Consider the following 20,713-nt stretch of genomic DNA (forward strand, 5'->3'; position numbering starts at 1 on the left):
CATGGGTACCAGACTAGAGAACAGACAGTGCTCAAGTAGCTGAAGATACTATGACCTTGGATTTTTTGAGACGGATTCTACCTCGTGAACTCAGGGCACGACCTTTGGAAGGCTTATGAGAGGAGTCTTGCGTCTTCCTCTACAATACCCTCAATGAAAGCGGTTGAGAGATAGTGGAGGTAGCATATTTTCCTGGAGACTGGTGTACAGGAGGAGTCCCTTGGCCTGGGTCAGAAGCAGGGCGTAGTGAGCTTTCCATCATGAGGAGCCGAAGTTTGATCTCCCCAATTTTTCTGGCTCTAGATTTCAATGCCAGACAGAATTTACACTTCTGGGCAATGTGCGATTCTCTGAGGCAACAAATGCACTGAGGAATGCCCGTCACAACAGACAACGTTTGGCACTGGGAGAACCGGGCATAACCTTCCAGTGAACAGGAACTACCTTATCTACTAACTAATATCTATCCAAATGTAACACATTAAAAAAATAATTATTTTTCATAACTAGGAAGCTAAAACTAATTACACTAATGTTAAGCACTACAAACTAACTACTAGAATAACAGAGCAGGATCCAGCTGAGGTAATCTCAACGGGAACCGGTGTCAGAGCTCTGTCTCTGGCCGAGTCGGCTGAGAAGGAACTGAAGGCGGCTCGCCCGTGCAGTGCTATATAACAGCAGCACGGAGCAGGAGGCTGACAAGCATGCATGTGCGAGTGGACCTGACACTTCTATGAGAAATCTCCGACCAAAGGCATAGGGGGCACAAGCGCACCTACAGTGCAGCATCCATAGGGACACCGCTCGAAGAACCTCTCCTGGTATTGAGACATGTCCCCGTCCCGTCCCCCCCCGCCAACACACAATATCCCAGCCCCCAGGAGCCCCGGCACCTAGAAACAGCCCTGCCCCACCATACCCCAGCCCCCAGGAGCCCCGGCACCTAGACAAAGCCCTGCCCCCCCCATACCCCAGCTCCCAGGAGCCCCGGCACCTAGACAAAGCCCTGCCCCCCCATACCCCAGCCCCCAGGAGCCCCGGCACCTAGACAAAGCCCTGCCCCCCACAATATCCCAGCCCTTGGGAACCCCTGGAACAGAATAGTGGCTGCCAAGGCCGCACTCACGTTATGCCTCAGAAGCCCATCAATCTTGCCTGGGTATTTCTCAAACTGGAAAAGAAAAAAAGTGGGGTATAAGGGGAACCCAACGCACCAGTGCTCTCTAGAGGCCCATGTCCTTTCCCCGCTCCCCCTGAGGCAGTGTCTCCTGCCCTGGGGTCAGACTGGAGGGTCACTCACCATGGCGGGGGCGGGCCCGGGCACCATGCCCGGTGGGAAGGGGGTGAAGTGCTGGTGCGTATGCTGGTGGGTATGCTGGTGCTGGTGGTTGTGCTGGTGGAACTGGAAGGCCAGCGGGCGGATGGCGGCAGCCCCCATGTCGGCCCCGCCCTGCGCTGTCAGGAACCGTGAGCTCAGGCCCTGCCGGATCAGCTCTTGTTCTGAGCAGGGAGAGGAGAAAGCAGGGGGTGCAGTTATCTGGGGGAGATGGGACCCCCTTGTAGCCTCTCCTGCTCAGACCCCCAGAGAGACGAGAGCACCCCCCACCAGCCTCATCCTGAGAAGTGAAACCCCTTCCACCACCACCACCAGCAGCCACCTCCCCACCCTCCCAGAGAGACGGGATCCCCCTGCCGGCCCCTCTCCCCTGGAGATATGGGAACCATCTTCTGCCTGCTCCACCCCTCTCCACTCTGCCAGCCCCTTCCCAGAAGAGATGGGACTCGCCCCACCAGCCCCTCCCTTCCCCCTCACCAGCCTCGCCATACACCCCCCACTCCCTCGTGCCTCCCTCCCAACTCACCGGATAAGGCTGCGGCTGCGGCCGGGTGCCCAGCGACCTGGAGCAGAGGGGGGGGTGGGGGCAGGCCCGGAGAAGGGGGAAAGAGGGGTGGGTGATGGTGGGTGGGGGGCCGCAGGGTGGAAGGGAAGGCGTGGGGGGGCAGGGCCAGCGAGGGGGTGGAGGGGCGGGGAGGAAGCTGCGAGGAGGAGGAGCACGGGGGCAGCAAGGGCTTGGCGTGTGCGCTGCTCCGGCTGCACCTGCAAAAGACAGAGAAAGAGAGAAAGTCAGCCCAGCGGAAAGAACGAGCGAGACCGAACAGGAGAAGAGTAGTTTGGGGGGGGGGGGGAGATGAGGGGGTAAGGAACATGGAACGGAATGCGAGATAAGACGGGGGGAGAGCAAGAAAAGAATGAGGGAAAAAGGTGACAGAATGAAAGGGGAAAGAACAAGGCAGGAACGCACTCCCTAGCTCACTCACCCGGCGATGCTGAGGTCCAGCCCTGCTCCATAGGGCCCCGGCGGCGTGGGGCTGGCGAAGGGCGCTCCCTTCCCATGCACAGTGGGCTGGGGCAGGATGTGGGGTGCTGGGCCCCCCTGTGGCGCCGACAGCTGACCCCGGGGCTGGGGCGTGGTGCGGGCAGCAGCCGGGTTGGGTGTCCGGGAGGGCGGCGGGGCTGGAGGAGTAGGAGCCCGGGCTGGGGCCACAGGGAGGGCTGGGGCTGCCTGAGAAAGGGGGTCCTTGGGCAGGAAAGGCACTAGCAGGGGGTCCCCGTCAGCCTCGTGGCTCCGCTCCTGGCTCCGCTCCAGCCCTGAGACCTTGGGGATCACAGAGAGTTTGGCTGCACAGCTCCCGTTCACTGCACCAACTGGGCCCGAGGCTGGGGAGAGAGACAGCACCCAGTGAGAGACCACCCAGCACCAGGGGGCACTCCCCTGGCTGCCAGTGCTGCCCCTGATGCCCCAATGCAGCACTGGGGGTGGGGTGGGTGGGTGCTGCCATGCAAGGAGCGGGGTGGGGGGCTCAGTAGGAAGCATTCTCCCCAGCAGTCAGTGCTGCCCTATGCCCCAGTGTAGTGCTAGGGGGCTGTGACAGACTGTACCCCATGTTCCCACTTTTCAAAAAACTATGATAAATTGTGTACAAATGTATGCCTTGTGAGGTGGTAATAGAAAACTCATAATCTGCTGAACATTATCATTCCAGTAAAATATGTGTGGCAACAATGTATGTGAAGTTATAAGATTATACTGTATTACATTGCTGTAACGTGTTCCAAGTTTATAAAAGCACGCCCAAACCAGTTCTTCAGAGACAAAAGACACATTGACATCCCGGCCAGGTATCAGCACAACTAATGAACCATCATGGACTACCACCAAGATAAGCAGCCATTCTTTGGCAGGAAGAAGGGTGTGAGCGAAAACTTTACATATTGGCAAAGCCACAGTTGGGGGTTTCTGTGTAAACTGACTGCCTGTCGCCTGACCCCCAGCTAGAGATGATCCTCAAAGAGGAGGAAAGGGTACGAGAAACAGTGGCCTCCAAATCACCTCTCTCCCCGCATCTCTACTCACAGCAGCAGTGAAGTTGGAAAGACAAAGGAAGCATCACTGAACTGGGGGGAGATCCTGGCTGAAGCAATCCAGCCAGACTGCTGTAAGCTTATTGCAAGAAAAACATTTTTGCTTTAAGTTCACTTAGCTTGTTAAGGTAGCTTGTTAAGCTAGGTACTTCCTTGTAAAAGTATTTTTTCACACAACGCACAGTCAGCCTGTGGAACTCTTTACCAGCAGATGTTGTGATGGCCAAGACTATAACAGGGTTTAAAAAAGAACTAGATATATTCATGAAGGATAGGTCCATCAATGGCTATTAGCCAGGATGGGCAGGGATGGTGTCCCGAGCCTCTGTTTGCCAGAAGCTGGGAATGTGTGACAAGGAATGGCTCATTTGATGATTACCTGTTCTGTTCATTCCCTCTGGGGCACCTGGCATTGGCCACTGTCAGTAGACAGGATACTGGGCTAGCTGGATCTTTGGTCTGACCCAGTGTGGCCATTCTGATGTTAGGTATTAGTTTGCCTTTTTGCCCTTTTATTTTCATTGTAACCATTTCTGAGTTTGATGTCTCATTACTTGTAATCATTTAAAAATCTTTCTTTCTGGAGATAAGAAACTTGTTTTATTGTTTTATCTAAGCCAGCGTGTTTGGATTGAAGCGTTTGGGAACCTCCACTTGAGATAACAGAGTTTGTGCATATAATTTTCCATTGATGAAATGACTGTCTTTCTGCCTCGTATTGCCCAGCTGGGAGCCATGCAGTACAAGACGTACATTTCTGGGCGACAAGGCTGGGACTGGGAATTTGCTGGTGTTGCCCTGTATGTAATTCATGAGTGGCTGGCCAGAGCCCTCACGTCATTTAGCTGGGAGTGATTTTGCAGGTATGGGGCTATGAGTGAGTAGGAGCAGGAGTGGCTGTTCTCACAGCAAAGCAGCGCAAAAGGCAGCGCAGGCTAAAAAATTAAGGGGACACAGCTGTTCAACAGTCCAGATTGTACCCAGGGTAATGTCACAGGGGGTGCTGGGCTCGATAAGGGCCGCTCTTTTTCTTTAGCACCCACCTTTGTTGGTTGAGACAGTGAACGATTGATCCAGGTCATCATTGGAGGCCTGATAGGAAGAGAAATGAACTCACATTATCCCTGGCTGTGGGGAGCCCCCTGATGCCAAATACACGCCAGGAGCTCCCCACCATCCTTGATTCTCTGAGCTCCCCATGGAGGGCTCCCCTCCCGAATGTGCCTACCCAGGGGAGGGGGGATTCAGGGATGTGGGAGCAGGAAGGGTGGGCTGGTGGAGTTCAGGGGGTGGGGATGGGAGGAGGGGGCAGGAGGAGGGGTGGGGTTCAGGGCCTCTCACCTGCTCCCCTGGGTCACTCTCCATGTCGCACTGCAAGGGAGAAAGACAAAGGTGGGATGAGCGGAGGGCGAGCTGCCTGAGCCTGCCCCTAGGGGGTGCCGTGGGCCAGACAAAGGGGGGAGAGGCGGAGCGCGAGGGAGCCACTTACTATGTATCCTGTTTCCAAGTAGGAGCGGAGGGAGGCCTGTGGAAATGAAGGGGTATGATTGGCAGCACCGCCCCCTGCTGAGCAGGGTTGGGATGCCCCTGCCATGTGTCATGAGAATTTCCTGTAACCCACTCCCCCCGGCCTCCATCCCAAAGTCCTCATCCAGCCCCCACCCTCCCTTGCATCCCCCATGCCCCGTCCCCCTGCCCAGCCCCCCCACCCTCTCTTGCAGCCCCATGTCATACAGCCCCTCAGTTCTCCCTGCCCAAACCCACAAACCCCTCTCCACTGACCTCTTTCCTCCTCCTCTTGCTGCGTCTCCTCAGCGCCCGCTCCCCCGCATGCCGCCCACACCCCTTCTCTGAGCTCTCATCATGGCCCTCCTCCTCTTCTGAGCCACTCCCCTCGTCCCGCTTCCGCTTCCCCGAGTGCTTCAGCCGATGCTCCAGCCGCTCGGGGGTCCTCAATGTTGTGTCCTTCTGTGGGGAGGGGGAGACGGTGAAGCAGCTCCTTGAGGACAGATGACACCTGCCCAGCCATCTCTAAGGAGTTCCCTCACAGAGTGCTGAGATGCAGCCACCTCTGGGGTGGAGTGTGGGGGGCTGCTTATACTGGGATCCCCTGCCCAACGCTGAGATATGGCCACCTCTTGGGCAGGGCACAGGGACGGTTTACGTAGGGATCTCTTGCCTGGTGCTGAGAAGCAGCCACCTGGGGGGCGTGACATGGCAGACTATAACTGCCCTAGTGGAGTTCAACCTTTACTCTGGAGTACACGCCTTGATTTGTAATCAGTCCAGTCTGACAAGAGGAGCAAGCATGAGTCACTGCAGAACAGGAACACATGGAGCTCAGAGAGCTCCCCACCCTGCATTCCTGAAACCTGGATTCCCTGCTTCACATCTTAACCGGAAGGTGTCTTAGGGTATGTCTACACTGCTCGTGTTACCTGTGGCCACGCTTTTTACCTGGCAGTGATAAAAAATAACCACCCCGAACAAGGTGTCTATACAGGCACTGTTCAGCGCTAAAACTTTTGTTGCTAGGAGGGGTGTTTTTTTCACACCCCTGAACGTTTTAGCGCTGAAAGTGGCAATGTAGACACAGCACCTCTTCCCAAAGGAGAGCAACCTTCCTGGACACAGCACCCAGCATCCCAGACAAAAGTCATGGCCCCGTCCTCCTGCTATATCCCAGCCCTCAGGAACCCTTGCCACTGAGAGATAGCCCCATCTCTCCCACTATATCCAGTGCTAGGGGTTCCAATGTACAGGTGTGTTCTCTCCCCCCCCGCCCATACTATACAACATCCCCTGGCATTGCAACACTGCCCCTCCATCATGCTGTCCTGCCGCCCCCCCCACTATATCCCATCCCCCGGGAACCCCCATCCCCAAAACACATCCCTGTCTCCCCAACTATATCTCAGCCCTCAGGAACCTCTGGCACCTAACTACGTCCCTCACTATATTCCAGCCCCCAGGAACCCACAGCACCGAGACATGACCCCACCTCCACTGCTATATGCCAAGTACTCCAGAAACATAACCACATAAATCCACTCTCTCTGGGCTGGGCTGCCTACAATTGTCTGTTTTGGGTGTGGTGTATGTGTGTCACACACCACTGTGCTTCGCTTGGAATGGGCTCTGCTATGTGTGTCCTGTGCCCTATAGTGCCTGTGGCTGAGGATGATTCTCAGCCCCTCACCTCCAGTGCCTCCAGACTGATGAAACTAGCAATGGCGAAACCGTCAATCAGATCCTCTTCCTCCTCCTCCTCCTCCTCATGGCTACAGGAGGAGCCTGATGGTCTTGTCCTCCGGCGCAAAGGCCGGCGCCGGGGCTTACCGGGTGCCACAGGGGCTGGCGGGGCGGGACCTTCGCTCTCCGAGTCTGAGGAGGAGGAGAGGACACCCCGGTGGGCGGGCTCCCCCGGTCGTCCCCCCCGACGTTGGCTCCGGCGGCTCTCGCGGTCCCGCCGCGAGCAGCGCCGCAACCTCCGGGCCCTGCCACCTCCCCCGCTCCAGCAGGGGGCAGGAGCGGCCGCTGCTTCCATGCTGCCCCTGGCCAAGCCTCTTCCTGCGACGCCCTTCACCCCTCTCCGGCCTGCTGCATGGCAGCTGTTCTGAACTGGGTCCTCGCTCTCTCCTCTGGGCGCTGACCGGTGGAGAGCTGGAGGCGGGAGGTGCTCCCCCAGGAAGCAGAGGGAGTGTGTCTTCGTCCTCTCCTTTAAGGTGGATTTTGACACGCGCCGGCAATCGTCCCCTTTGAAATCCGATTTAGGGCCCCCCAACACGAACTCCCTGCGGCAGCTGCTTTGGGGGGCCTTGCCTTCAGAACGCCACAGTGGCTGCTCTGTGCGTCTTCCCCTTTAAGGCAGGCCTTTCCAAGAACAGAGGTTTAATGCCCCTTGACATAAACGCCAAGCCTGGGGGCGGGGGGGGGGGGCGGGCCGAGGTGCACCTCCCCTTTAATTCAGATTAAATTGCGGCCGAAACAAACCATGCTACCACCCTCTTTCCAGGGGCCCCCCCTTCAAAAGCGGGGCCTCCCCTTTAAGGATAGGGGAGGAAAGGGCTGAGGCGGCTTCTCGCAGAGGCCTCCCCTTTAATCAGCCCTCACATTCCCCCTCCCCCCCCCCCTTGCGGGGTTGGGGGCCCCTCCTCAGAATAGGTTTAAATCCCTCCCCGCACAAAGTGCAGCGCGGGGGAGGGTGGCGTCTGCGGTGCGGCCTCCCCTTGAAGTGCGTGGGCTGGGCACCCCCACCGCAGTCAGCCGCTTGCGTAGCCGGCCTGGGGCCACTTCCCCTGGGAGAGTCCCGATCTAAACGCCGGGGGGGGGGGAGGGGGGACTTCCCCTTGAAGACTCCGGCTTCCCCTTCTGCCAGCAATGGCAATGGTTGACGTGCCGAGGAAGGCACCTCGCCTTGAACAACCCCGGTGCAAGTCTCCGCAGCCGACGCGCCTGGCTCGGGGGGAGCCGCCTCCCCGGTCAGGATCCGGATCGAACGGCTTCTGCCTCCCGCGGGGTCACTGCCCCTTTAAGAAACCGGACCGAAACCGCTTCTTGGCATTCGTGTCAGGGGGCCACGTCCCTTTGGAGAACCCGGAGTTTAAATCTCACCAGCCACTTCCGTCATTAGCCAGCCAGCGTCCCCTTTAAGAACCTGGCGTCAAAGTCCTCCGACAAGAAACCACTTTCCACAATGGGGCAGAAGCGAACTCCCCTTTACCAGCTCGGGGCTTCCTTTAAATCCATTGACAGGCGCTGGGAAGAAGAGGGAGGTTGTTTTCTTCCGGTAGAAATCCCCCTTGACGCCTCACGTTGCTCTGTCCCTTTAAGAAAGCGGCCGTAGAGGGCAGGAATCCGTTGACGGCGGGGAGGGGGTCTCGCGGCCGTTGCGGGGAGTGGGGCGTCTCGCGACCCCCGCGCTGATTGGCCGCGAGGCTCGTGCCCTACGCTGTCCTCGCTGCCCCCCGCCCCCCGTTGATTGGCCGGAGCGGGGGGGGGATGGAATGGTTCGGTCCGAGCCGGTCTCTCCTTCCCCCACGGGAGAGGGCCCGGTTGGTCTCGCCCTCCCGCTACACGGGCCGCGCCCCGCTCGCTACTGTCCCCCGACTCTCTCGGCTCTGTGCGCGTCGTCGTCGGATCCTCTTCTCTTCTGCGCACGGCACGCGACGCAACTCCGACCACAGCGTGCGATCCCTCCGCTACGTGCTGAAAGAACAGAGAGGGAAAAAATCCCTCCGCTAGAAGAAGTAGTCCCTGCAGCCCCTCCCCAGGCCGGGACTCTCCCTCCCCCACATTGTGATGTCACAACGTCCCCAGGAGACGCAAAAGCATGTTGATGTCACCGCACAGCTTGATCACATCACATCCTACTCTGATGTCATAGCCCCACCATACTACAACATCACATGACAAGACCTGATTCTGTCCTGATGTCACCAACCACCCTTCTGATGTCACAGCCCCAGTGCCCCACCCAACCCCAGCACCATGCATGTCACATGTTGGCCTGCTCTCAGAGTCCTGCCCAATCACACCAGGTCAGCCCAAACCCAGCTCCATCCCTCCCCCACCGCAAACCACAGCAGTGGGGAGGGGGTATGACCCCACACCCAGGTATGGAGGCTTGCCTATGCATTGCTGCCAGGGACACAGCTGCTCCATCCCCACAGGCCAAGGATGGCTGTTGACAGAAGGCTTAGGCCAAGGCCCAGATGAATCCAGCTGGGTAAAAATGAGCCTGTCACCTCATAACCCGCAGTCAGCCCCCATCTCCTTCATGTAACAACACACAGCGGCTGGGTACCTAATGCAAAAGCATTTCTGATCCCAACCTCCTGGGATATCTCATCCCAATCCAGTGCCAGCACTCAAGGGACAATCACTTTGTTTGTACAGCACCAAGCACAATGAGACCGGGACTGTGACTAGGACTCCTAGGTGCTACAGTAAAGGAGTTGCCTTAACACTGGCCTCCTCCCATCTGCTTTCCCTTGCATGAAAACAGGAGTCTCTTCTGCTGCAGCTCCAACCCTCTTTGGGGCCCTGGTCCCCTAACAGATGGGGCACAGGCAGGGCAGATTCTGGCATGGCATTGGAGGGACTATGGCAGGCTCAGAGCTGCCAAATGAGCCTGAACAAGCAGTCAATTAGTGACAACAGTAGGGTTTAGGGTTAACAGCCTGGGCCAGTTAGGCCAGCAGCTCCAGGTGGACATATCATCTCTCACCCACAGGGCACTGAGGTTCAGGGCTTACCTCCCATCGGCTTCCTCCTACATCCACTACTTCTCAGACCCCAGCTGAGGAGCTCACTGCAGCACAGCATCCCCTAATGGTGTGTAGGGATCAGCACTGACTGCAAAGGGAGAGTGCCCCCTATTGAGCTCCCCCCTGCAGCACAGTGGCCCCTAGTGCCAGGGAGAGCATGAATGAAGCAGATCAGACAAAAGGATGGATGTTTTTGTTGAAAAGTTTAATAGAAATATAGATCTCAAAAAACTCCACACACATAAAACCAGCAAATATCCACTGACTGACCCAACAGGACCCAGCCCAGGAGACACCCCACACCCAGGGCTCCTGCCAGTGCCCCCAAGGCTGCAGTCACACTTCAGAGGGGAAAATGCCCTCCTCCTAATAAACACAGGGACCTGATGCCCTGGTGCCTTTTCCCACAAGCCCCCTCTCCTGCCCTATATCCCAGCCAAACTGGACAAAGGCCACCAGCCCCCCAGGCACTCCGTGGGAGGTGACCCTAAAATGGCTAATACTGCCCCCTCCCAAACAATCAGCCCCCTGGTACGTTCAGCCACCGCAGGGGGGGGGGGGGGTTGGGGCGCTACACAGAGGCACTGGGACGATGGAAGCACCAGGAGGATTTGTGCGTAGGCAACTGAGTGCTGAGAACAGGAAGGTTCGTCACAACTGCTGGACATTCATCTCACCCCCACTCCACTCCTGGACCGGACCTGGAGCCTGTGAGGGGAGCAGTGGTGGAGGCAGCTTGGCGACTGGCTGCAGGACAGCTGCCTTGGCTCAGGCAGATCTGGGAGCAACCAAGAGCTGCCCCCAGGGGAGCAGCCAATTATGGGTGGAACTAGGGCTCAAGGGGGAGATGTCTCCTCCTGGGCAGCAAAGGATTCTGGGCAGAACTAGGACATCTCTGTCCCAGAGAGATCTCTGCTTGGACATGGGTCCAGGAGCCCCAGGGGAGCTGAGGATTCTGGGAGTACCCCTGAGGACATGATGGCTCTAGGAGGATCCAATAGCAGAACATTCTGGGTATAGCCCCAGGGGAGATGCTCCCTGGAAGAGCAGAGGCTTCTGGGAGGGAACTACTCTCCTTGGATACCAGAGGATTCTGGGAGCTCCCCCAGGCCAATGAGCAATACCAAGGACAGAGGGGCCACTAAGTCTCTGGTTCAATGCCCAGCATGGATCTGGACAGTGCACAGCGCCCCCTAGTCCCCATCAGCTTCAAACAGGGCGTCCAGCTCGGCTAGGCGCTGGTGCAGCAGTTCCTCCAGGTTGGGGTGTTGGGGTGGGGCCCGGCGCCCACCTGGCGCTCGCCCCGCCAGCCTCCCCCGGGGCCGGGCACGGCGCTGTTTGCGGGGCAGGCTGCTGTCCTGGAACTCCATGGTGCGCTTCAGCTTGCGCTGGCTGGTAAGCACCAGTGCCCCGTTCCGCTCCCGAGGCTCCTCAAAGATCGTCTCGAAGGTCCTACGGGGGAGGAGAGAGGGCTAGATGGGACCCAGGTGCTCGAGTCCACCAACCCACTCTGTATCCCGGCTGGAACGCCTATAGTACAAATGGAGCCCAGACACCTCGATCCTTACCTACGGTGTCCCCCAGCTGGGACACCCTCAGCACAAGGGGCGGGGGGAACGGGGATCGGACTCCTGGGTCCTCCACTCAGGACCAAACACCTCCTGCTGCTTAGAGGGGCAGCAAGTTTGTGGGCTGGACACCTGGGTTCCCAGCAGCAAGAACCAACCCTGGCTGGATTTAACATCCTGCACCCCACCTCAACTCTGAAGCCAGGCTCTCCCCTTCCTGTGAGTTGGAGGAGGGGGGTGCCCCCCTTGTAGCCACCCCCAACCCCTCACCCCCTCCAGCAGCAGCACCCTGGGCCCCCTCACCGCTTCTCGGTGGGAGTGCGGTAGTTCTTATTGGTGTAGATCTCCTCCAAACTGAACTCCTTCTTGTTCAACCTGTGATGGGGAGACCGGACTTAGCAACAACGCACGGGAATCCCTTGTCCGTGCCGAGACTCAGCAGCCTCGGGGGTGGGACATGGAGGCTGGACAACCACCACACGACAGGAATGGAAGAGAATCCTGTGGCCAGCTGTAACTGCTGGGGAGATTCAGAGCTGGGGATAGAACCCAGGAGTCCTGAATCCCAACCACTCCCCTCCCCCAGAGCTCCCAATACCTGACTGGCCGGGGCAGGCCCATTGGCGTGAGGTTGGCTTGCTGTTTGGCTGGGGTCTTGCGGATGCGGAAGCGGGACACTTTCCCTGTGGTTTCTTCCTGGGAGCACTGCAGGGAATGGGGAGAGAAATAGGACAGGATCAGGAAAGATTCCCTGTTATGCACACAGTGAGTGGAGAGTGCCCCCTTCATCATCGTGCCCTGCTGAGCCCTGTCCCGCAGCAAAGTGCCCCCCACCAAGCCTCTGCTCCCCGCAGCACGGCGCTCCCCACTCCCCGCAGCACGGCACCCCCCCCACCGCGCTCCTGGCAGCACAGCGCCCCCTGCTGAGCCCCCCGCTCTCCACAGCACAGCGCCCCCAGCGGTGCACTGGGACTCTGGGTCCAGCGCTGCCTCCCATTGCTCCACCTCACCTTGGCATCTGTGTGTGACAGCAGAATCCCACCCGTGGTGATGCCATGGCCCCTGTCCCCCTGCTCCGGGCACTGGGAGCCGTCCCTGCGAGGCAAGAAGACCATATGGACCAGGAACCTCTCAGGGCCTTTTCTGGAGGACCAGGCAATGCCACGGCACTAGGAGCCCAGATGCTGGGGCAAGGCAGGATGGCAGTGGGATGGCCTAGGCCAAGGCAGGGTGGCAAGAGGGATGGGGCAGGGTTATCTGGGGCAGGGTGGGGTGGTGAGGTGGTGTTAGGGGCAGGAAGGGGATAGCAGGTGTGGCAGGCAGCAACAGGGTTACTGAGGGAACGGCAGGGGGGCTCAGGGGGAAGAGTTCCCCGGGGCCAAGCAGGGGCTCAGGGGGCAGGGTTACCTGGGGCAAAGCAGGGCAGTGGCAGGCTCCTCGTGGTGGGGTGGCCCTGGGCAGGAGGAATGGGCCTCGTCGCAGCGGGTCATGCACACCACTGGGCTGAGCAGGTGGCGGGAGGCTGGGGAGGGGAAGGGGAAGACCTCCTTGCGCAGGCAGGGCAGGACGGGGGGCGAGGGGTGGCCCCGCAGCAACTCCCGCGACACCTCCAGGCTGCAGACCGTGTGACGGCGACGGCGCGGTGGGCAGGGGGCGGACGCTGGCAATGGGGACGGCATGGCCCAGGGGAAGTCAGGGCAGGAGTAGCTGCGACCCAGGCGGGGCTGGCTGGGGTCCTCAGGGCTCAGGCGCCACTGGCAGATGGGGGGTCTGCGGCTCACAATGCTGTCCCCGTCCCCGTCATCTTTGGCCTCGCCAGGGCCCCTCCTCTCTGCTGGCTCCGAGATGGCAATTTTGACCTCGATGTTCACCCCCTGGCGTGAGCTGTGTGCCCCCTGCTGGCTCGGCCCGCTCCGACTCTGAGCTGGCTCCTCCTCGGGGCGGGGGAGCTCCGCCGGCTGCCCCCCACCTTCTCCCTCGTCCAGACAGGGAGACGGTGGGGGGCGCAGGCGCGGCTTGGCCGGGCTCAGGAAGATGTCAGCAAAGGTCTCCAGCTTGGATTTGACACTCTGGAAGAGCGGGGCGATGCCCCAGTGTCGCAAGTTGGGGACTGTGGCCCGGGGGCGCAGCAGCGAACAGATCGGGGGAGGCCAGGCGGAGGAGGAGGAAGGCAGGAGGCTGCCAGATGGCTCAGCTTCTTGTGGGGCAGGATCTGCTGGGAGGAGGGCACAGGGGTCAGGAGAAGTCAAGGGAGGACCCCATCCTGCGATGCACAGACAGCCCCCAACAGTGCCGAACCCACTAAACCCTGAGCAAGGTCCCAGAAACACCCCCAAAACAAACTCTTGCCTCCCCGGCCCTGTTTTCAGAACAAAGAAGAAATTTTGACTTCCCACAAAACAAGACTTGGGGAAAGCCACATTTTGAGCAAAAAGGTTTCATCCTGATAAGGATCTAAACGTTTTTGTACTGATTCAATCTCTTTAAAAACTTCTTTTTCTATAAAACAAAAAAAAAAAAAAATGGTTGCTAAACTCAAAATATCCAAAATAGAATTTTTTTTTTAACTGAAATTTCATTTAAATTAATTTTTCCTTCTCAAGAACATTTTCGGTTAAAAAACATTTTAAGGAAAAGTTCAACCCCTGCTCCCCATGGAGCCCCACCCCCATGTCCAAGCTCCACCCCCAGCCCCGCCCCTGCATGAGTTGGAGCTCCGCCTACCTGGCTGTGGGCAGCGCTCCCACTGGTCTGAGGAAGAGGAAGATGCTGTCAGCTGATCAACCCTGTCAGGCAAGAGAGAGGAAGTGAAGCTCTGGGGCCAGCGCCCCCTAAAGGGCTCTGTGTCCCACCCCACCTGGTTGGTAGGGAAGTGCACTTACGTGCTAGGAGGCAACAGCATCAGCAGATCTTCCTGCTGCAGGCTGGCATCCTGCCAATGAGAGGTAGCATCTGAGCTGGGGCACAGGATGGGGTCCACCCCCCGTACCCAAGGCTGACAGGACAGCGACACCTGGTCAGGGCAGCTTCCTCCTTGGTTGTAAGCCCAATCCCTCCCTCCATTGACCCATCTGGAACAGCACCCACTGCTGAGATCCCCACCCACCCATCCCTGCCCCTCTGGCCTGGGTTCTGGCAGCCTCCCCCACCCCCAATCCCTCCCCCACCCCCATTCCCTCCTCTCTGGGCTCTGGCAGTCCCCTCTAGCTTCCCAGCTGCTCACTGCTGCCATGGGGCACTCCTCCAGTGCCACAGTCAGGACGCGCTGCTGGGCCCTCTCCATGGGCGACGTCACCAGCTCCTTCCCCTGCTGGGAGATGGAGGGAGATGCCCCCGGCCCCCGGCTCTGCTGCGGTGCCCCCTGCCGCAGCAGCCATCGCTTGCCCTGCAGCCGCTCTGACTCAGACCCAGCCGTGCCCTGGGGCAGCCAGCACGATGCAGGGGCCTTATTCTCAGGCCTCTGGCAGACGGGAGACCTTTGCTCCTCAGGGGAGGGTCTGGAAGAATGAGACGGGGCCACGGACCCCAAAGCCCCGTCGCTCACTGGCACAATTTTCACCCTCCCCGGATCTTCAGCCCCCCCCAGAGACTCCCTTTCCCCCCCAATCATCACACCACCAGCACCCCCTCCGAGATCCCACTCCCTGCACCCCTGCCATCAGCTCCACTGAGCCCCCTGGCACCTCATTCCCACATCCCCCCCCCCCCCCCCGCGCAACTCTCAAAGCACCCCGCTCCCCTTTCCCAGCCTCCCACATGCTGCCATAGCTCTGCCGTCAGATCCTCCAGATCCAGCCCCTGCCCCAGAAGCCAGTGACCCCCTCCCCCGGCAGACACCCTGCTTAGTATTTGGAACGTGCCCTGACACATGATTCATCCCCGCTCACCTGTCCATGGTGGGCTCCTGCTGCCTAGGGGTCCAATCTGAACCAGGCGTAGGGCTCCCAGCTGGCAGCAAGGCTTTCCCAGGAAGGGGGTGTCCAGGGAGGGAGGGGGTGTCCAGATGAGCTGAGGAGGATGTGCCCCTTTGGGAGACCTGCTGGGCAAGAGACACCACGGGGTTAAACATGGATCCCATCCCCCCCCCCACTGACTCCCAGCTCCTGACATCTCCTAACAACTCTTCTCAAGAGCCCAGCCTGGCCCCCTCCCATGTGTAATGGGGGCACAAATACCAAGCCGTCCTGCTCTGCCTCCCCCCCCACCCCCAGAGCTCAGAACAGGAGTTTCTGGGCCATCTGGTGGCAAACCACAGCAGGGAGAGAAGGAGGTTACGTGGGGGAGAGGCTGGCTCGAGAAATCCATACCGGGGAGCAGCAAAGGATTCAGCAGGTTCAAGGGAGCAGGACAACAGGGCCTGGGAGGGCTCAGGGGAGGTTGGGGCGGGGGGCTTAGGCCACCAGATCTCCAAGCAGGGCCCCCGCCGCAGTCCCAGACCACCCGTCCCCCCCCCGCACTCACAGCCCCTCCTTTGGTGGCAAGACACTCCTCCAGGGCAATGGCCAGTACCCTGTGCCGGGCTCTCTCCATGGGCGAGGCCACCAGCCACAGCTCCGCCCCCTGGCCCCACTGGGGCACCCCCTGCTGCAGCCGCTGCCGTCTGCCCTGCAGTCTCTCCGACTGGCGCCTTGCCTGAGGAGACCCGGCCCTGCCCCGGGGCAGCCAGCACAGCGGGGGAGCCTTCTCCTCAGGCCCCCGGGGGGCAGGGGAGCTCTGATTTTCAGTGGAGGGTCTGGAAGAGAGAGATGGGGTCACTCACAGGGGCCATGGACCCCCAAATCCCCCTGATTACTGGCATGATGTTTGCCCCAGGACCCAGAGACCCACAGCTCCCCCCCCCCAAAAAAATCACTCACCCGGCCTAGTTGAGACCATTGCCTCTCATTGTCTCCCACCCACAGCATCCTGTCCTCCAGCATCCTCAGCCCCGAGTCTCCCCCCTCAAACACGCCCAGGGTAAGAGGAAGGGCGCTGCCCCCAGTGAGTTCTGCCCAGGGTGGGATAGACAGGCCCTGACCCCAGAGGGGAGGCGGCTGGACAGAGGTGAACCCCCCCACACACCTGTACACGATGAGCCTCTGGCGTCGGATGTTCCGCTCCGAGGCAGACAGCCTGGTACAGCCCCCTGCCAGCGCCCCTCTGGCCACGGGGTGCTCCATGGCTGGCTTCAGCTGGGATGTAGGGGGCAGCCCCCTGGGATCAGGGGTTCAGAGGTCGTCCCGGGACAGCCTCCTGCCTACTCATCCTCCAGCGTGGTCTCCTCTGCCCAGGAAAGAGAATCCAGGGTTACAATGAGCACTGCAAGACCCCCGCCCTGACCCAGCTCCGGGGTGGGGGGCTGGCTGGCTCAGCTGGAGGGGAAATGGGACACTAGGGGGCACCGGCTCTTGTGAAGAGCCCCCGAGGACTCAGCATGACACCCCTCCCCCACAACCTCCTGCACTCTAGGGTTGGCAGCATGGCCACAGTAGCAGAGGGCTCAGCCATGGGGGATCAGACTGGGGGAGGGGGTGTAGATGTGGTGGTGGGGGTGGGCTCTCCTCAGTGCCGGGGGGAGGGGCTGCAGAGGGGGCACATTCCCACGGTGCAGAACTCAAGAGATCACAATGGACAAGCAGAGGGGAGCCGCTGGGAGAATAATTACAGGGCATTAGCGGACAGGCAAAGCCATTGCTAGCAGTAACCAGAGAGCCCCTTGCGCAGCTCAGGTGTGACCTGACACCAGCTTGGGAGCAGAAGGGAAGCTCAGGAGGTGTGGGGGTTGGGAACGATCACCTAGAGATGGTTTCCCAGGCCACAAAGGACATGCACGGATCCTGGGCAGCGGGGGCAGGCTAGAGGGGCCTTGATGGGGCATCTCTCTCTCTTTGTCCTGCCTCCCAGCACTGACCCTGCCTAACTCTGCCCCTAGGACTCCCCCACTGGACCTCCCCCGCTTCAGGTTCCTCCCTTCTCCCCCTAGATTCTCCCCACCAGCCCTCTCTATTTCCCCTCTCTCAGTCACGAAAGCTTATGCTCAAATAAATTGGTTGAAGTGAGCTGTAGCTCATGAAAGCGTATGCTCAAATAAATTGGTTAGTCTCTAAGGTGCCACAAGTACTCCTTTTCTTTTTGTGAATACAGACTAACACGGCTGTTACTCTGAAATCTCCCACTCTGGTTACTCCCAAATCTCTCCCCCACTGGGTCCCTACCCCAAAATCCATCGCCTGGGCTCTAGGTCTCTCTCCTCCCCTTGGATCTCTCTCACCCCCCCCCCCCCGCCAACTACTCCCCCTTTCCCTCACCCACCTGCCTCTCCCACACTCTCTTTACTCTCAGCCCCTCCCCCAGGGCTCTCCCTATGTTCGGTCCCCTCCCACACTGCACCCCTCCTCACTTGCCTCCACAAATTGCCCCCCCCGTAGGTGCTCCCTCTCACCATCTGCTCTCCCCCTGGGTCTTCCCCCCATGGCTCCCGTCGCTGGTCCCCCTAAACTGCCCTTCCACCAGGTCTTCCCCATTGGTCCCTTTCTCCCCAGCTGCACTCCAGCTTTCCCCCCTCAAATCCCTCCACCACTTCTATAATCCCAAATCCCCCAAACCACGCTTCCCCCAGGTCTCCCCCGCCATACTTCCCCTTACCCTGATCTCCCCCAATCCCGACCCCTGTTACCCTCCCTCACCGATCCCCCCATCCTCAAAGGCCCTCATTGCTCTCTAACCCCCTGGATCTCCTTCTCCCCACTGCTCCCCCTCCAAGCTCCCCGCTTTGCCCTCCCTTCCCCTCCTCCCGGCTCCCTCCATTGACCCCCTTCCCCCACTGCTCCCCCTCCCGGCTCCCCCATTGCCCCCCTCCCCCCACTGCTCCCCCTCCCGGCTCCCTCCATTGCCCCTCTCCCCCCACTGCTCCCCCTCCCGGCTCCCTCCATTGCCCCTCTCCCCCCACTGCTTCCCCTCCCGGCTCCCTCCATTGCCCCCCCTCCCCCCACTGCTCCCCCTCCCGGCTCCCTCCATTGCCCCCCCTCCCCGCACTGCTCCCCCTCCCGGCTCCCCCCATTGCCCCCCCTCCCCGCACTGCTCCCCCTCCCGGCTCCCCCCATTGCCCCCCCTCCCGGCTCCCTCCATTGCCCCCCCTCCCCCCACTGCTCCCCCTCCCGGCTCCCCCCATTGCCCCCCTCCCCGCACTGCTCCCCCTCCCGGCTCCCCCCATTGCCCCCCTCCCCCCACTGCTCCCCCTCCCGGCTCCCTCCATTGCCCCCCTCCCCCCACTGCTCCCCCTCCCGGCTCCCCCCATTGCCCCCCCTCCCCGCACTGCTCCCCCTCCCGGCTCCCCCCATTGCCCCCCCTCCCCGCACTGCTCCCCCTCCCGGCTCCCTCCATTGCCCCCCTCCCCGCACTGCTCCCCCTCCCGGCTCCTTCCATTGCCCCCCCTCCCCCCACTGCTCCCCCTCCCGGCTCCCCCCATTGCCCCCCCTCCCCGCACTGCTCCCCCTCCCGGCTCCCCCCATTGCCCCCCTCCCCGCACTGCTCCCCCTCCCGGCTCCCCCCATTGCCCCCCCTTCCCGCACTGCTCCCCCTCCCGGCTCCCCCCATTGCCCCCCCTCCCCGCACTGCTCCCCCTCCCGGCTCCCCCCATTGCCCCCCCTCCCCGCACTGCTCCCCCTCCCGGCTCCCCCCATTGCCCCCCCTCCCCGCACTGCTCCCCCTCCCGGCTCCCCCCATTGCCCCCCTCCCCGCACTGCTCCCCCTCCCGGCTCCCCCCATTGCCCCCCCTCCCCGCACTGCTCCCCCTCCCGGCTCCCCCCATTGCCCCCCCTCCCCGCACTGCTCCCCCTCCCGGCTCCCCCCATTGCCCCCCCTCCCCGCACTGCTCCCCCTCCCGGCTCCCCCCATTGCCCCCCCTCCCCGCACTGCTCCCCCTCCCGGCTCCCCCCATTGCCCCCCTCCCCGCACTGCTCCCCCTCCCGGCTCCCCCCATTGCCCCCCTCCCCGCACTGCTCCCCCTCCCGGCTCACCGGCTCTCGCTCGCTCCCGTTCGGTCTCCGGCTGCGGCTCTGCCTCCTCCCGCCCCGCCCCGTTTCTGTCGACGCTCCACAGCCCGACCCTCGCGGCCAATGGCAGCGGGCCTTGCTCCCGTCCGCTCTCAGCCAATGGGCGCACGCCTTGCTGCCCGGGGGTCCCCGGAGCTTGAAGCCGTGGGGACCGCCATCTTGGCAAAGGGAGAGAAAGAAAGCCGTGTCACGGCTCAAGCTGAGCCGCCGCCATCTTGGGGTGGGGCAACAGTGTGTGGTGGCGGGGGTGGGGCGGTCAAGGGGACATAGCGGTGCCGCCATGCGGTGCTGCCATCTTGGATTAGGGCATTGGAGGGAGTGAAGCAGTTTCAGGGCGAGGCCATCTTGGATGAGGGCGAGAAGCTGCGCATTTAAAGGGCCAGGCGACCCTGGGTGATGGGTAGGGTGACCAGATGTCCCGACTTTATAGGGACAGTCCCGATTTTGGAGTCTTTTTCTCATATAGGCTCCTATTACCCCCCACCCCCGTCCCAATTTTTCACACTTGCTGTCTGGTCACCCTAGTGATGGGGGCTCCGGCCAGTCCCCATCCTGGGAGCGTGGGGCCCCCGTTCTTTGTTCCCCTTGGACCCATTTACACATCGCCAAATTAAAACACGTGCCGAACTTCCCACCCATGCAGCTCACTCTGATTCAGCCACCTGGCCTCTTCCCGCTTGACCACTTGCCTCCCCCCCCCGGCGCGTGTCCTCTGCAGACTGTGCCAGGGGTTCCCTTATGTCTCCTTCCAACACGTTCCCATTCTGGGGCCCCGACTCGATCCCTGCAGGGCTCCCTGGAAAAACACCAGGCCAATGACAAGTCCCCTGTGCCATGTTCATTTGATGCCAAGCCAGATGGGCCCCTTGGTTTGCTCCAGCCTGGCAATGACTTCGTGTTTGTAAGGACCCCTTTTCACATAGGCACTAGTCCAGTGGTTTTCAAACTGCGGGTTGCGACCCAGCACCGGGTCGCAAAATGTAAGGCACTGGGTCACGGTGGCTCTGGTCAGCACCGCCAACCGGGCCGTTAAAAGTCCCGTGGGTGGTGCTGCCCGGCTAAGGCAGGCTAGTCCCTACCTGTTCTGATGCTGCGCTATGCCCTGGAAGCAGCCAGCAGCAGGTCCGGCTCTGAGGCGGCATGGCCACGGTTCCCGGCCAATGGGAGCTAGGGGGTTGGGGGCGGTGCCTGCAGGCGAGAGCCGCGCAGAGCCGCTTGCGTGCCTCTGTCTAGGAGTCGGACTTGCTTCTGGCAGCTTCTGGGGCACAGCGGTCCACGGTGCCTGTCTTAGCTCCCCTACTGAGCCGCTGACTGGGATCCACCCGAAGTCAGCCCATGCCCCAACCCCACACCCCTATTCCCTGCCCCAGCCCTGAGCCCCCCCCAAACCTGGAGCCCCTTCCTGCACCCCAAACC

The 20,713-nt window shown here is 60.8% G+C and overlaps 2 protein-coding genes across 11 annotated transcripts in view; both read right to left on the minus strand.

Moving 5' to 3' along the window:
- FBRS (fibrosin) overlaps positions 1–8,614 on the minus strand; it is a 31,903-nt gene extending 23,289 nt beyond the window's left edge. For both annotated transcript variants that reach the window (XM_073350395.1, XM_073350394.1), the window contains exons 1-9: positions 6,627–8,614; positions 5,210–5,395; positions 4,917–4,952; positions 4,769–4,798; positions 4,471–4,519; positions 2,323–2,722; positions 1,866–2,101; positions 1,304–1,503; positions 1,130–1,174 (exon numbers count right to left, since the gene is read on the minus strand). In XM_073350395.1, the coding sequence (XP_073206496.1) occupies positions 1,130–1,174; positions 1,304–1,503; positions 1,866–2,101; positions 2,323–2,722; positions 4,471–4,519; positions 4,769–4,798; positions 4,917–4,952; positions 5,210–5,395; positions 6,627–6,974 (1,530 nt within the window). In that variant the 5' untranslated portion in view covers positions 6,975–8,614. The remainder of the gene's footprint in view (positions 1–1,129; positions 1,175–1,303; positions 1,504–1,865; positions 2,102–2,322; positions 2,723–4,470; positions 4,520–4,768; positions 4,799–4,916; positions 4,953–5,209; positions 5,396–6,626) is intronic.
- A 1,266-nt stretch (positions 8,615–9,880) lies between these two features.
- On the minus strand, positions 9,881–19,486 carry PRR14 (proline rich 14). 9 transcript variants are annotated; one of them, XM_073350407.1, is made up of 12 exons: positions 19,262–19,475; positions 16,326–16,526; positions 15,897–15,996; positions 15,152–15,300; positions 14,488–14,761; positions 14,147–14,196; positions 13,989–14,050; positions 12,672–13,479; positions 12,275–12,359; positions 11,863–11,969; positions 11,568–11,639; positions 9,881–11,148 (listed from the first exon to the last, which is right to left on the minus strand). In XM_073350407.1, exons 2-12 carry the CDS (start codon positions 16,421–16,423, stop codon positions 10,890–10,892), a joined length of 2,064 nt encoding a protein of 687 aa, XP_073206508.1. In that variant the 5' UTR covers positions 16,424–16,526; positions 19,262–19,475; the 3' UTR covers positions 9,881–10,889. The 9 variants fall into 9 exon arrangements, 8 of the variants coding, with proteins under 8 accessions (XP_073206508.1, XP_073206504.1, XP_073206506.1 ...); XM_073350403.1 differs by having other exon boundaries at positions 15,726–15,996; XM_073350405.1 differs by having other exon boundaries at positions 12,672–13,476; positions 15,726–15,996; positions 19,262–19,474.
- Between the last annotated feature and the right edge of the window lie 1,227 nt (positions 19,487–20,713).

This window comes from Lepidochelys kempii, chromosome 6 (genome assembly GCF_965140265.1).
Source record: "Lepidochelys kempii isolate rLepKem1 chromosome 6, rLepKem1.hap2, whole genome shotgun sequence".
Lineage (NCBI taxonomy): Eukaryota > Metazoa > Chordata > Testudines > Cheloniidae > Lepidochelys > Lepidochelys kempii.

Coding starts and splice junctions, on each gene's coding strand:
- PRR14 (XM_073350403.1), bottom strand. CDS start 16,423: ATGGAGCACCCCGTGGCCAGAGGGGCGCTGGCAGGGGGCTGTACCAGG. Junction 13,480..13,988: donor GGAGCGCTGCCCACAGCCAG/GTAGGCGGAGCT, acceptor CCCTCCTCCCAG/CAGATCCTGCCCCACAAGAA. Junction 11,970..12,274: donor TGTCACACACAGATGCCAAG/GTGAGGTGGAGC, acceptor CATTCCCTGCAG/TGCTCCCAGGAAGAAACCAC.